Source organism: Sorex araneus, chromosome 1 (assembly GCF_027595985.1).
Source record: "Sorex araneus isolate mSorAra2 chromosome 1, mSorAra2.pri, whole genome shotgun sequence".
Lineage (NCBI taxonomy): Eukaryota > Metazoa > Chordata > Mammalia > Eulipotyphla > Soricidae > Sorex > Sorex araneus.
Genome location: NC_073302.1, coordinates 124154291 through 124169888, shown reverse-complemented (window position 1 = coordinate 124169888; position 15598 = coordinate 124154291). Strand labels below are relative to the sequence as shown.

Genomic DNA, 15598 nt, shown 5'->3' with positions numbered 1-15598 from the left:
TCCCTTTGTTCATCGATTTGCTCGAGAGGGCACAGTAGAAGAGAAAAGAAAAGAAACTCCCCTTGTGGGAGTAACTTAGTATAGGACTAAGTTCAAAACTACTTTTCTATAATTTTTGTTGTGGTGGTGGTTTTTGAGCCATACCTGTCTGTATTTGGGGTTTACTTCTGGCTCTGTGCTCAAGGATCACTCCTGGGAGTGATCTGTGGGGGCTCTATGGGGCTCCAGAGATGGAACCCAGGTTGGCCACATGCAGAGCAAGTCCCTACCCACCGTACTATCGCTATGGCCCCTCTAATTCTTTACATATTTTAATTCTTTGTACATATATGTATATATATTTGTTGCTTTAAAGTCTTTGGACCTTCCCAAGATTATTATTGCCCCTCCCTTTTTTTAAATTTCCAGAGACTTTTGGAGATTCTCCTAGTTACTTTTTCTCTCAATCAGTCCCTACACTTTCCAGCCATCACGAATATCCTGTATTCTGATCTCTGCCTCAGCTCATTGGCTCTACTGATGTCTGTCTAGACATAGGCTCACAGTGTTAGAAAAATACCAAGTACGAAGCTAGTCATTCATGAGATTTATCTCATGAGCTCCTGTTCACTATTACTATCTTAGGCCACATACTGCTATGCAGTGTCTGAAAACAAATTTCAGAGACAGCAAAGATAATACAAGAGGTAAGGCACTTGCAAGCTTATCAACCACAACTGGTTTGAATTCCCGGCATTACATATGATTCCCTGAGCGCTGCCAGGTATTATTCCTGAGCACAGAGCCAGGCCTGGAAACAATTAACAACTGCCTCACTGTATAATCTGGGTGAATTTTTTTTTCCAGGTCACACCCGGCGATGCACAGGGGTTACTCCTGGCTCATGCATTCAGGAATTATTCCTGGTGGTGCTCGGGGGACCATATGGGATGCTGGGAATCGGACCTGGTTCGGCCGCGTGCAAGGCAAATGCCCTACCCACTGTGCTATCTCTCCAGCCCCTAATCTGGGTGAATTTTATGCTTGAAGCAGACTAGTTAGGTATCTTTACACTTGGGATGGCTGGAAATGGAAGGATTTTCTTGATCTCAGTGAACTTGACATTTATGTAGTTAGCCTGGAAATGAGGAATGAAAGAAAGCAGAGATTATCAGCATAAAACTGCCACTCCCGAATAATTTTTAGCCTCAAGTTTGAATATGCTTTCACAGTCATAACATAATAAACCTGCAACATGACAATTTTGCTAAGCGTCATTCTGGAGGATACACCCAGTTGAGAGTTTTTTAGGCTTTTCTGCATGCTCCTTTGTTGCTGCAATCACTGGGGTGGGGGTGGGGGTAGTGACTGAAATACAGTTGTGATGCTCACACAGTTACAGAACTATGCCCCAAATCTCACATACTTGGTTGTGATGCATTGGGACTTTGCTATAACTATAGGAGTTTTGGCTGTATCATTGGGATTTCACTTTGCATGTTAGGGAGAGGGGTAGGGGGTTGTGGCCCCATTTATGCAAGACAAGAACTCTACTGTCGGACTACATGCCAGGGTCAATATCTATTTTTTTTAATTTAGACACCATGCTTTGTAAATGTTCTTTGTAAGAGGGTACAGCGATAGGGAGCTTGCTTTGCATGTGGCCAACCTGGATCTGATCCCTGGCACTCCATATGCTCCCTCGAACCCCACCCGGAGTGGTACTCCACCCTGAGCTCAACACCAGGGGTAATCCCTGAGCACTGCTGGGTCTGGCCCCAAAACAAACAAAAAATTGTTTCAGGCATACATATGATGTTCCCACCTCCAGTTCCACCACTTTGTCAGCCTATCCCTCCACCAATGACCTCTGACTCCCTCCCCACCCCCAACCTGACATTTAACGCCCAGTTTTAAAAATGAATTAACTCTATCAGTTCTCTCAGCCTTTGATGAGTGGGAGATAGCAATTTTCCTTCCAGTAGGTTAAGATTTTCTTTGCAGAATACACAATCTTTGAGACGAAGCTCAAGGTCCAGTTTTGGTGCAGGTGATAATAAGTTTGATTGTGGCTGTAGGTTCGGGCTGCAATGTGTTGCCTACATTGGCTCTACTGACAATAAAGCTACTAATTTTGTCCTGTCTCCAAATCTGACAGAATGTTGCATTCATAAATAAGAGAGTTACTATATGAAAACAAGAAGAAACTGCAATTTAAAAGCGTTCAGAGGGATAAATTTTAACCTAGAATTGCAGGCTTAGATATGTTAGTTGTGAGGTAAGACTAAAGGTATCTTCAAGGTCCTAGGAGATGGCTTATGGGCCTGAGCACATGTGACTGACAAAAGGATCTACTTTGCAGGCTTGAAACAGGAGTTGATCCATAGCTACCTTTGTCCTGCATGTACGTAGCAGGATCCTAGCAGTGGTACTGCTGCTTGGAGTCCCTAGTATAACAACAAACACAGTGTGCTGCATGTGTCCATGAACACTGTAACTGAAGTGAACAATACCTGGGAAGCATTGCCCTTAAATGTGCAAAAGCAAAACTAGAGCCACTTCTATGGAGTGCTAGTGCTACAACTAAGTCTGCAGACCCAGTCAACAGCAATAATTCTTTTTCTAAAAATAGTAATAATGCAAATATGATTCCAATAATGGAAATTTCTACTTAAGTCCCATCCATTTTAAATTAATTGGATTTTTAGGATCTCCTTAGTACAGCCTATAAAGAGTGACTTGGCTCATTTATTTCATGAGTAACATAGTACTCTCATTTGTTCTCTACCATTCACAGAAACTGTGTCACTTCTGGAGGAATATGTGCTTATTTCTTTAGGGTCTTGGCATGTACTATTTTATCAATCTAGGCAAGCTATATTTCTTTAGGGTCTTTGCATGTACTATTTTATCAATCTAGGCAAGCTACTGAGAGTATCCCGCCCACACGGCAGAGCCTGGCAAGCTACCCATGGCGTATTCAAAATGCTAAAAAATAGTAACAACAAGTCTCACAATGGAGACGTTTCTTGTGCCTGCTTGAGCAAATCGATGAACAACGGGATGACAGTGCTACAGTGATGGATTCTCCTTTTATTGCTTACTAAATCATGCCTTTAAAGCAATGGATTACTAGGAAGAATTAAAATAATTTGTTGGGGGCTTGAGTGATAGCACAGTGGGTAGGGTAGCCTTGCATGAAGCTGACCCAGGTTTGATTCCCAGCATCCCTTATGGTCCCCTGAGCACTGCCAGGAGTAATTCCTGAGTGCAGAGCCAGGAATAACCCCTGTGCATCACTGGGTGTGACCCAAAAAGCAAAAAAAAATAATAATAATAATAAATTTTGCTGTTGGGGGCTAGAGTGATCGTACAGTAGGACGTCTGCCTTGCATGTGACCAATCCGAGTTCCATCCCTGGCATCCCATATGATCCCATGAGCACTACCAGGAGTAATTCCTGAGTGCAGAGCCTAAGCATCACTGGGTATGACCTAAAAAGCGCAAAAAAAAAAAAACAACAACAAACATCTCAATGGATCAGCCACTATTATTTGATATCTATTATATTTAATATGTGTTAGGTTTTAACTGAGTCTATTTCATTGTTTCTGACCTCTCCACATCCTTTCACTTTAGTGATACATACTTTTGTGGCTTGTTACTTTTCCTTTCAAGCACTTATTTCAATTGCAATATAGAAATTGTGTAATTGTGCTTTGTGGTTCATTTCCCGTTTTACACCTGAACACACTGTCAAACAATTAGCAGCACCAATTGTCTTTATTAAGCACTGAGCAAATACTTGTCAAATGATGAAATAGAAAAAAAAATAAGAGTGCCAATACCAAGTCATCTCTAAGACAAACTCAGCATTTTGTCTGACAGAAAGAACCTAAAGCTTTAGCTATGTGAAAATTGCCTGTGACTACCTGACTTCTCCAGTATCAAATGTCACCTCGTCATTTGACTAATTCCCTCAACCACACTCTGCACCTTGATTCTAGAAACATTGTACTTCAGAAATTCCCTTTCCATTATTCTACTTCTGCTATTCCCATACTCCTGTGCTCCCCCCCACACCTCCCTGCACACCACCCTTGCCCCTTTCAGAAAGCTCTTTGACTTTGATCCTAGTCAGGCTAGCTCTACAGTTATACTTTCTGTTGAGCTCCCAAGCATTTTAGCATTGATAGAGAAAAAGAACAAAACCATGCAGTTTGGCATCACAATTTCTCACACTGCACCCAGGTAGAGAGGGATCTTTCTGAACCACAATCCTAAGCATATCCAAACTCCTGTTCTTGACATTTCAGCCCCCTCCGATCTTTTGAATCTTTTCCTCCAACTTCAGTAGCATCTTAATACTGTTATCTCCATTCCTGCCCTGCCAAACTATTCTCATTCATATTTCAATCACAATAAGGAATAATTCTAATCTCTTTAAAACACCACATCTAAGGTAACCATTTAGAACCTGATTAGAAAAATTGACTGTTACTGTGTTGTTTAAACTTGCACGTTGTTCACTAGCTCCTTCTTAAAATCCTAATTCTTTTGTTTCAATTCTTTCCATACTCCTTGGATCATTTTCCAGTCTCTTCGATTAACTGATTTTCCTCTCCTTGCAATCTCTTATACATTAGTGCAAATTCTAGTCTCCAAGTTCTCCCGGCTCTTTATGGTTCACTCTACAGTTTGCATTATTTGTGTTGAAGTAGCCTCAAGCCAAACTTCCACCCTTGTCACACTTGTGTTATGTTCCATGTTCTAGACATCACCTAAATATCCCACAGGCACTCACTTTAAACATAATTAAAATGGAATCAACTCAGGAGTTGGAGTGAAAGCAGAGACGAGGGCACTTACTTTGCACATGGCCAACCCCGGGTTTCATCCCTGGCACCCCATATGGTACCGAGTCCTACAGGAGTAATTCCTGAGTGAAGAGCTAGGAGTAACCCCTGAGCACTGCTAGAATGTTGCCCCTAACAAAAACTGAACCTTAGAAAATCTTGTTCTCCATGACACTATTTTCCTTTATCTGAAATATAACTGCAGTTTTCCTCCAATCTTTCTTTAAAAATCTTAGTTTCTAAAATAATTGTCCTTTCTTAATACCCTTAGTTCATTAAAGTATCCAGAGTTCTCATTAATCTCTTGCTTAAAAAATCCTTCTACTTCCTACACAGACACTAAAATTTAAACTCTGAATGTCTATTCCCGTGTTTTCATCTTTTGATCCTGTCCTACTACTCACCTTGGTTCCATCTCACAACTGCTGCTCACAACTTCATCCCCCATCTCCCACTTAACCACTCTGATACAAATATGCCAAAAAAATCATTATAAGTTTCTTTAAATAAGCTCTCACATAATATGCTAAGTGATTTTATTTACCAAACTTCATATTACACTTTTCAGAAACATGGCTTCAGACTATGTTTTCTGACTCCAAAATATTCTTTTCACCAAGTTTTAGTTTTCTACATCAAACCACATAATGTAGAAGATAATTAAAAATAGGACACATAAAATATTGCTTTCCTTTCTCCATTTATCTAACAGGATGCCAGAGCATTACAAAATCTGAGAATATAAAAGTAGATCTTTCAAAAGGTATAAAATGTCTACAACAGTTAGCCATCAAGTAATCTACATACAGATCTTGAGGGGTGACTGAACAGTATTTTGCAGTAAAATCTTATAAGAACTGACTGAAGTCCTAACTACTTATACTGTGGTATATGGAGTTTCTAACTTTGCAAAATGTTGTAAAATTTATCAGTAATTATTTTTATACCTATTTTATATACAGATATACCCAGGTTACACAAAAAGTTCTTGGGCAAAAGGGGTTGCAAGTGAGAAAAGTATAATCCCTGATCCAGGAGGTAAGAAACCTGAGGATTGTTCTTGGCTCATTCTTGGCTCTGGTATTTGCCTGTAGACAGCAATTCACCTTTTTGACCTCAATTTCATCTTTTTTGAAAGACTGCCTTGGGTTGGAGACACAGTGAACAAGTACATGCCTTGAACCTCAGTAACACATATGGCCCTCCGAGTCAGATGTGTCAGCCCCTGCCCCCTCAAAAAAAAAAAAAAGGGAGGAAAAAAAATTTTAAAAGATTGGCATTGAAATGGGAAGGAGCTCTTATTAATCTGTAGTTCATGGGTTCACAAATTAGGTTACTACTAGAACTGAGAAAGCTATGGTCATGAATTCCTTGAATTATGTATAATCCAAATGTAAATTTATTGAGTTTTCTAAGGGACAGTTTCACGGCTTTCAATTACCCTAAAAGGTTCATGAATTCCTAAGGGGTTAATCATAATCTGAATTAAGTGATTTCTGATATAATTCTGTAAATATTTAAAAAGGTATGTATTATGGAGATCCATTATTAGTTTAGGTTTCATAACTTAGATAATTACTATTGTTTTTTATTCTACCATCCTAAGGTGAATTATGCCTAAATTACAATTTTAGGCAAGTTATGACCAAGACAAATTTACACTTTTAGCAGAATACTATTGTCAATAGAAACATGAGATTAGAACTATTTGAGATTGTAAACAAAAAATAAATTCATTTCCAAAGTTCTGTGACTGAGATTAAGCAGTTACTGAATAGTCACAAACACAAGATTAGAGGCAAAATATCATACCATTCAACAAAAACTGTAATGTCTATGAATTATGTAATAACAACCTGTAGTTCATTTATTTCAGATTAGCACAAAGTATTCGGCCACAGGGTATCATTATTCAAACTACTTTCCTTTCTTTAGTTACTGACAACTGCTTCAGCACCTGTCAACTGTAATTAAAGGCTCAACATTTATAAACATCATTGTAAAAAAAAAAAAGAAAAAAATAAAACCAAAAGCTGGGACCTACCTCCTTAGGTCATTATTTCATTATTTTTGAAATGATAGTCTCTGGTTCTAGTTATGTAGAATCAAGAATCAATTATTTTTGTTAAATGACAATGTTTCTCAAACCTACGAGTTAAAAGTTTAGGTTTAAAAAAAAAAAAGAAAAACTAAAAAGTGACTGTCCCTCGATATAGAATGTTAGTTTGAAATGGACTCTATAGAAAGAAACCCAAGGATAGGGGCTGCCAAAGTGATAGTACAATGGGCAGGGCCCTTGCCTTGTATACGTGTCCAAGCCAGTTTGACTGCTGGCATCATATGGCCCTCCAAGACTGTCAGGAATAATCAGAGTGCAGAGTCAGGAGCCGGTTGTGGCCCAAACACAAATACAAAAAAATCCCCAACAACCTCCACCCAACCCCCCCTGCAAAAAAGGATTTTTTATATTAAAAAAATTGCCAAGATTGAAAGATACGAAGAAACTTGTAAGGACCTTAAAAAAATGACATGAGAAAAAATTGTCACTTAGAGGGTACTGGATGTAAAAGTATACATATAAAGGGCTATTCATTGGAAAAACAAGACTGCATGTAGGATATAGTTCGAACAAGCTCATCAAAAACTAAGAATGACTAAAACTGAGTGGTAAGTACATGCTGTTCCTATTAAAGTTATAGAAGTTTGATTTGGAGAGTAGTACGGTAGGCAGGGCACTTGCCTTGCATGTGGCCTACCCAAGTTTGAAACCCAGCACTGCATATGATCCCTGAGCCTGCCAGGAGTGACCCCTGAGTGCTGGGAGTAAGCCCTGAACATTGCTGGGTTTGCCCCCCCAAAAAACCCTAGTTATATCAAAGAAAAAAATTGTGTGTATTATATCACACTGAGCAAGGAAGCCCTATACATTGGAGTCTTACAAAAGGTGAACTGGTAGTATAATTGTCATTGTAAGACACATAGGGATTTCATAACCTTAGTCAAAAAACTATTCAAGGGGCTGGAGAGATAGCACAGCGGGTAGGGCGTTTGCCTTGCACGCGGCCGACCCGGGTTCAAATCCCAGCATCCCATATGGTCCCCTGAGCACGGCCAGGGGTAATTCCTGAGTGCAGAGCCAGGAGTAACCCCTGTGCATCGCCAGGTGTGACCCAAAAAAAAAAAAAAAGCAAAAAAAAAAAAAAAAAAAAACTATTCAAACTGAAATTTGTTTGGCCAATGACTTTTCAAATCAATTTGCATTCAGATACTTCCCAGATAGGATAAAAAGGACAAAGCTATCATTAAAAAAATCTTCAAATAAAAATCAATGCATATAATAATGCTTTGTGAAAAAAATAACTTTATACAACTTTAAAAGGCAAAGAGCAACAGGTACAAACAAGTAGATTTTGTGAAGCAAAACATTATCAAGTGTTTCACATTCGATTATTTCAAAATGGTAAACAGATGGATTTCATATCAACTGTTCTTAAGACCAGTAGAGATCAGGATGGTGACCAGGACTCTGTATAACAAGGTGTGTAGGGGTGTGGTGGAGGGAGAACTATACACTTTGCTTGTTAAATCTGCTTTCTAAATATAGGTTAAATTTGCTTCCTGGTTATGAGATCTACACTGGACAAAATAGTTTGACTCACCTGTTTTCATGACATAGTATAAAGCTGTCAAAAAATGCCTGTGTGTTCCTGTTACCTGGTAACAACTCAAATACATCATGTACCACACACAAAAAAGGATTTATATATTTATTATCTAAAAGTTTAGCATTTCTTCTACTAGAGAGTATCAAATTGTTGTCTGCATTTGTATTTCGGTATGGATCTTAAACTTACTCTTTGTCAAAATAAATACTAAAATTTCATATTATATATCAAAGATGTAATTGGAAATTTTATATCAAATATAACATTTTTCAATAAAAGCCAACACATGGATTATTGTATTAAATTACAAATTGAAGTTGGACTTTGTAAATTTCCAATACACTTTGTAATTTCTTATATATTTAAATGCTTAAGGCCCTATTTAATTTTAGTGCCAAGAATTAAAATATTTGAGAGCAATCTTTCTTGCAAACATTGGCTTACAGATTTGAAGGTTTATATGAGTTAGAATTTCAAATATTCAGAAAATTTCTAAACACAATAATTTATCTATGATCAACTGAGGAAACAGACATTACTGTTATGTGGTTCCTTGAAGTTCATGCAAAAGGTTTTCCAACCAGTATTTAGAAAAGGTTTCCTTTTAGTAAAAATTATCTCTTTTAGTGGTAAAGGATGCTAACACAGAGGTAGAGCACATGCTTTGCATGTGTGTGGACCTGGGTTCAATCCTTGCATGCATACACACACACACACACACACACACACACACACACACACACACACACACACACATTCTCTCTCATCTCCTTTAATGTTGAATTTCAATTATAGTGGGATAAAATTTTTCCAATTCCAAATTTATATATATATATATATATATATATATATATATAAAATAACATTAGTGAAGTACTGACTCCTTGCGAGCCTTTCTTTACCTATTGGAGATATATAGGTAGAGTTGTAAGGATTAAATGACAGCATGCAACAAGAAGTGTCAGGCTCATAAAACATTCAAAATAGGACTTAAAAAATGCACATTTTTATTCTTTAGTATTCTAAGGCTGGGCTTTATAGTAATCATTTTTTAAAAGCTGGTATTTTAGTCACTGATGATAAATCATTTTCATAAACCACCTCTAATCATGGGTTAATAAGAAGATTCCAAGGCAGGGAAGGAACCAATCTCATTTTGTTCACAGTAAAAATAAGAGGAAACATGCAACTAAAGAAGAAAAAGGATTGAGAAAAAATTTCTCAAGAAAATGTCCTGAAAGAATTCCACATAGGAAATAGATCCTAGAAAGATATTTTCATTGTGGTTTAATAAGTAAATCACAAAAAGGTATTTTGTGGCAATGTCACTTCCTTACAAATCAAGTTCTTCATTTACTGGTCAATTCCATAAAACAGCATACTAGACGTCAATTTTTAGAATGGACTTAAAAAGAACTAAATTTGAAACATACTTCATCCCCTGTATACTGTAGATATCAATTATGTGAACCAAGTGATTAAATACCCACTCTCCCATTTGCGTAGCAAATGACAACTGCTCCCAAAGATGTATAAAATTTTTCAAATAGAAAGTGATAAACACCTCAACTAGAAAAATTACTCCTTTATCAGCATTAAAAAATAACTTGTGAAAAGCGTAATTACGAAGCGTCATACTCATCTCATACTATTTTTTTTAACACATGGCATAATTTTAACTAAGATAAAGGCGTTTCCCAAAATAGCATGACTGTTACCTTTCCCCAAGTTTGTTAACTTTTCCCCAGGTTTATAAAATAAATATTACCATCATGACATCATTTGAAAGAAATTGAAGCATACAAAGAATAAACTATAGTTTCTTTTTATATCAAAATGTACTCTTGAAAATGTGTTTGGCACAGTGCTAAATCATATATAGTTAATACTAAATATTGCAGGATACAATAAAACCCTGGAGTTAATTGTTTACACCCTCATATGGGAATGAAAATAATAGATACCAATTATTCAGAAGTCAGCCTATACAAACTGTATAAACAATATTTTGTTTTGCTTTGAAAACCAGTGATATAATAAATTTTACATAAGACTGCAAAATAATATAAATGGATTTAAACAGATCTTTACAATAAGAAATTCAAATGGAAACAGACAAGTAACAAAGAGAAGTAAAAAAATTTATTGCAGTATTCGCTCCACCAGATTGCCTGGGGATCCCTTTTCTTGTATTGTTTTCAGGGTGACCTAATACATCAAAATCTACATTTACAAAAACTCCTTCTGCAGATAGGTCATAGATACTGCATGCTTTTTTTTTCAACAGAATAAATTATATATCCAGGAGATTCTGCCATTTTACAGCCTGGAAAAACAATGCTTCCCTGGAAACTGGGCTAAGCTAAAGAAAGCCATCCGCTGCTAGGTTAAACTCCAAGAACACTTTATTAAGAACATTAACAGACTAATTTCCAACATTCACTTGTTTATTTTTTTAAACAGAAAGTTTTTTCCAAGATATAAACAATTTTTGTTAAACTATAATACAGTGGGAGTAAAAATGAACTGAGAATCTGTTTCTGCTGCACAACAGCGAAGGGAGCTCCCACAAAATGTTTGCCCAACATTTCCTTCTTTTGTTCCTGCATCCCAGGTTCCATTCTCACTCTTCATAAAACTGCTATTTTTTGCCAGAATGTTGATATTTCAAGTTTTTTTGCCTTTAAAAAATTCCTGTAAATTTGGCTGCATGTACAAATTCATTAGCTGGAAGTCCCATCCTTGGCGGCATACAGGGATCGTAAAGTCTGAACAACTTTATTAGTCAGCTTATTAGCACTCGTTAGAGCAATTTTTTTGTAAATAATGTCTGACTCTTTAATAGTGTCTACCCAAGGCACCAGTTTGCGGCCATCACGGCGCTTAGCCTCAGTCCAGGAGCCACTGTAGGAGCCTGCCATCCACTGAACACTGAAGCCACTGCTGGTTTTCTGTACTACTCTTGCAATTTGTGGTCGATCTTTGTACTTTGGACAGCAAATAGCGATGACATCCATGACGTCAACACTTTCATTCATCTGTGCTGCCAACTCCGTAGAGTCTGAATTTCGTTTTGACCTTCTCAATGACTAAAACATTGGGAGGGGGGGGGAAAAAAGACCAAGTGTTACACAAAAGAATTTTAGTGAAATTATTGTTTTTATTGCTTTTAATCCCTTGACGCCGGGAGTTGGGATTTCCCAGCACACTTCCATTGCCGGCAATGAGACGCACCGTGATCGCCAGCGCCAAGGGGTTAACATATACTTGTAAAACCATATAACTCTTAATTTGTACCCGTCTTTACTCTTATTGATATATAAAATTATATATACATATGAACCATAAAGCTACATAAAACTTAGCAACAATAAAAAAAGGATAACACATTAATACAATCCAAAGAAAAATTAATACCCTTTCATACTGGATAAATCTCATTTCTGGTTTTCTTTTTTTATTGTCTTTTATGTTAAACTTTCTACAAAAAAATGTATTATAAATGGTTAAGTAGAGAATCTCTATCTACAAAATATTCTCTTAATAGTATTACATTACTCGATGTACATTAATAGACTGACATATATAAGCACATAAAAATCATTTTACGTAATACGCTGCGAAATACGTTGACTCCTCCTCCGCCTCACCCCTGAAGTGCCTCCTCCTCTATCCTCCCCATCACTTTCATCATCTTCTGTTTCTGCTGCTGCATTATTTTTAGGGCTGCCTCCGCCAAGCAGCGAGGTAATTGCTTTATTCCGGGCATTTGTGCTAGCTGACACCTCCCCTTCTTCCTCTTCTTCGTCAGGGTCCAGATGCTCCATAAGAAGCTTGAACTACAAAAAATGAACAGGAACTTACTGGTTTAAGTATTTTCAAACAAGACTACAAATTCCTAAATATTTTCTCTTAAATATTTTTTTCCTAAATGTTATTTATACAGCAACAGCAGGTAGTATAAGTGATTGAAAACTTCAGCTACTTTAGCCAGCCAGGTAAACACTTTAAAGACTTTAATTACACAATAAACAAACTAGAGCATGAAAGCAGCTATAGACAATACATAAATAAATGGGCATGATTCTTTCAATGAAACTTTTAAAAACACCTGAGTAATCATTGAGTATATATCTCAAGAATTCTTTTTCTGGGGCCAGAGTGATAGTACACGGGGCTGGAGTGATAGCACAGCGGGTAGGGCATTTGCCTTGCATGTGGCCAACCCGGGTTCGATACCCAGCACCCCATATGGTCCCCTGAGCACTGCCAGGAGTAATTCCTGCATGCAGAGCCAGGAGTAACCCCTGTGAATCGCCGGGTGTGACCCAAAAAGAAAAAAAAAAGTGATAGTACACTGGGTAGGGCATTTGCTCTGCACACGGCCATCCCAAATTCGATCCTGGGCATCCCATATGGTCCCCCAAGCACTGCCAGGAGTAATTCCTGAGTTCAGAGCCAGGAGTAACTCCTGAACATCACTGGATGTGACCTCCCTCTGCGACCCGCCCCCCAAAAAGAATTCCTTTTCTTCACTTGTTTTCTTTAAAGCACCATGATTTACAAAGTGTAACAGTAATTAATCATTTGGTTGAGTCATAACTTTGACCAGGGTCATCAGATTTCAATTTATGGGCCATATCGGGCCCACCAAAAGCAACAAGAACCAAACCACCCCCCCCCCACCAAAAGAACTCATCATTCTGCCCTCCACGCCCCTATAATTCTTAGGTTAGGGGCTACTCCTGGCTCTGTGTTTAGGAATGATCCCAACAATAAGTGGCGTGACGGAACAAACAAGTGATTGCTGCATGCAAGGTAAGTGCCTTATCCCTTACACTATCTATTCTAGTCCCCAACAACAAGGCTTTTTCCTAAACTTTTATTTTTGCTAAAAATAAAATTAGCAAGATAGCATTTCCTAAGAGAAAGAATATTAATAGTTAACAAAATGGAGTGATAGCACAGCAGGTAGGGTGTTTGCCTTGCACATGGCCAACCCGGGTTCGATTCCTCTGTCCCTCTCAGAGAGCCTGGCAAGCTACCAAGAGTATCCCGCCCACACAACAGAGCTACCCGTGATGTATTTAATATACCAAAAAACAGTAACAAGTCTCACAATGGAGACATTACTGGTGCCTGCTTGAGCAAATCGATGAACAATGGAAAGACAGTGCTACAATGCTAATAAAATGGAGAAGAAAATTTTTTTGTGGGGGCAGAACAGTGTGGGAGGGTCCACAGCCTGTGGTGTTCAGTAGAGGGTGAGGTGAAAGGTTAAGGCCCAACCCACTGTACTATTCCTCCAGCCCAGGAAAAGAAAAAATGCAATCTTAAAATAACTTGTAAATCCAATAAAGAAAATAATCTTGACAATCCATTCCTTAAGCTTATCTTCAATGTAAAGGAAATAGATATCTTACCAAAAAAGAACTTTTAAAAAAAGTCGTTATTAAAGAAAAATATACTAGCTTTACTACTTACATCTAGATACTGTTTTACTATACTCCTCTTCACATCTTCAGTGATTTTGGAACTAGCCATATCACTCCGCAGGAAGTCCAGTGTTTGTTTTGGATGAAAATGAACTCCTGTTTTTCGATTTATCGCTTTATCATACACTTTGGCAGATTCAGATGGAGAGTATTTCTGAATTTTACTGTTTCAGAAAAACAAAACCATTAGCTTAAGTATTTTCTCAGGAATTTACATTTAAATTTATCTTAGTTAAATTTTATTTATTTACTAATAAGCTTCTACCAAATAGACTGTAATCTAAAACTTGGACACAAAATAAGTTTTAAAGAGAAAGTAAAGATATAGGTAAAACTAAATACATACGTATACAGGTAAATATTAAACAGAATATTATTTCCATCATTATTCATTTTGATTGAAGACATCATTTCAATTAAAGTGTCTCATGTATACCTTTTTTTTTTTTTTTTTTTTGCTTTTTGGGTCACACCCAGCTATGCTCAGAGGTTACTCCTGGCTCTGCACTCAGGAATTACTCGTGGTGGTGCTTGGAGACCATATGGGATGCTGGGAATCAAACCCGGGTTGGCTGCGTGCAAAGAAAACGCCCTACCCGCTGTACTATTGCTCCAGCTCCTCATTTTTAATATCATGGTTAAAAGAACAGTTTTATTAAAATAATTTTAGATTTGTAATTAGAGAACAGTTATGGTTTTAAAATACAAAATTTTGCACCTTAACCATCACCAGAATATAAGACCCTCACCCTCCACCATAATCCATGTCAATTTTAGTCTTCCTTCTCCACTCCACCACATCTCACTGTTCGGGAATCTCAGGCTTGTAGGAGAGTTTAATACTCACCTAACTAGTTTACCTTTACTGTTCTGCATGTTCCCCTATTCATTCTTTACACAGCAGCCATAATGACAGTTTACAAACCTTTTCAACTTTTAATATTGGAAACTGTTGAACATTATTAGCAACTGCTTAAAAATAGGTCCAACTTCTTAGCACTGACCCAAGAACTTAAAAGATCTTAAAATACTTTGAATTAATTGTCAATATTTAACAATTCCAAATATTTCTCATTGAGAGAGAGAGAGAGAGAGAGAGAGAGAGAGAGAGAGAGAGAGAACACTGATTATCTAGCTTTTCTGGAAAAAAATGGAAACCAAAATCATATAGTGTGAATCCTCTTTTGCAGCACAAACAAGAGGCTAAACATCTGAGTTAAGTATGTTCTTTTCTGTTTGCCTTTGCTCCTATCTGGTCCACTTTAATCATCTTAACTGTTCCACACGAACATCTGACTTTATGATTCCCAATATAAAGTTTTGATGAAAGTGGTAAATGACCAGAATTCCATAGGTACAAGTAAAAAACAGATGCATATTAATAACAAATAAAATTACATGGATTCAAAGACCAAAGTCCTGCCCAGAGCAAGCATAAAGCCAGGAGCAAGCCCTGAGCACTGCTGGATATTGAACTCTCCTCCCCCAAATATATCAAAAATTGTATGGGAATCACAATCACTGATACTTAAAAATAAACCTATCACCTTATAAAGTACACTAAAGGCTATTTGCAGAATTATGTACACACGAAAGCATCATT

General features: G+C 37.4%; 1 protein-coding gene across 2 annotated transcripts in view; it reads right to left on the bottom strand.

The window, feature by feature from the left end:
- Positions 1 to 10620: 10620 nt before the first annotated feature.
- The window catches only part of NIPBL (NIPBL cohesin loading factor), a 212128-nt gene continuing 207150 nt past the window's right edge, over positions 10621 to 15598 (bottom strand). Inside the window, exons 45-47 of one of the 2 annotated variants that reach the window (XM_055123811.1) lie at positions 13985 to 14159; positions 12151 to 12339; positions 10621 to 11589 (exon numbers count right to left, since the gene is read on the bottom strand). In XM_055123811.1, the coding sequence (XP_054979786.1) occupies positions 11224 to 11589; positions 12151 to 12339; positions 13985 to 14159 (730 nt within the window). In that variant the 3' untranslated portion in view covers positions 10621 to 11223. Of the gene's footprint in view, positions 11590 to 12109; positions 12340 to 13984; positions 14160 to 15598 lie in introns of both variants that reach the window. The other variant, XM_055123812.1, reaches the window with a different exon arrangement.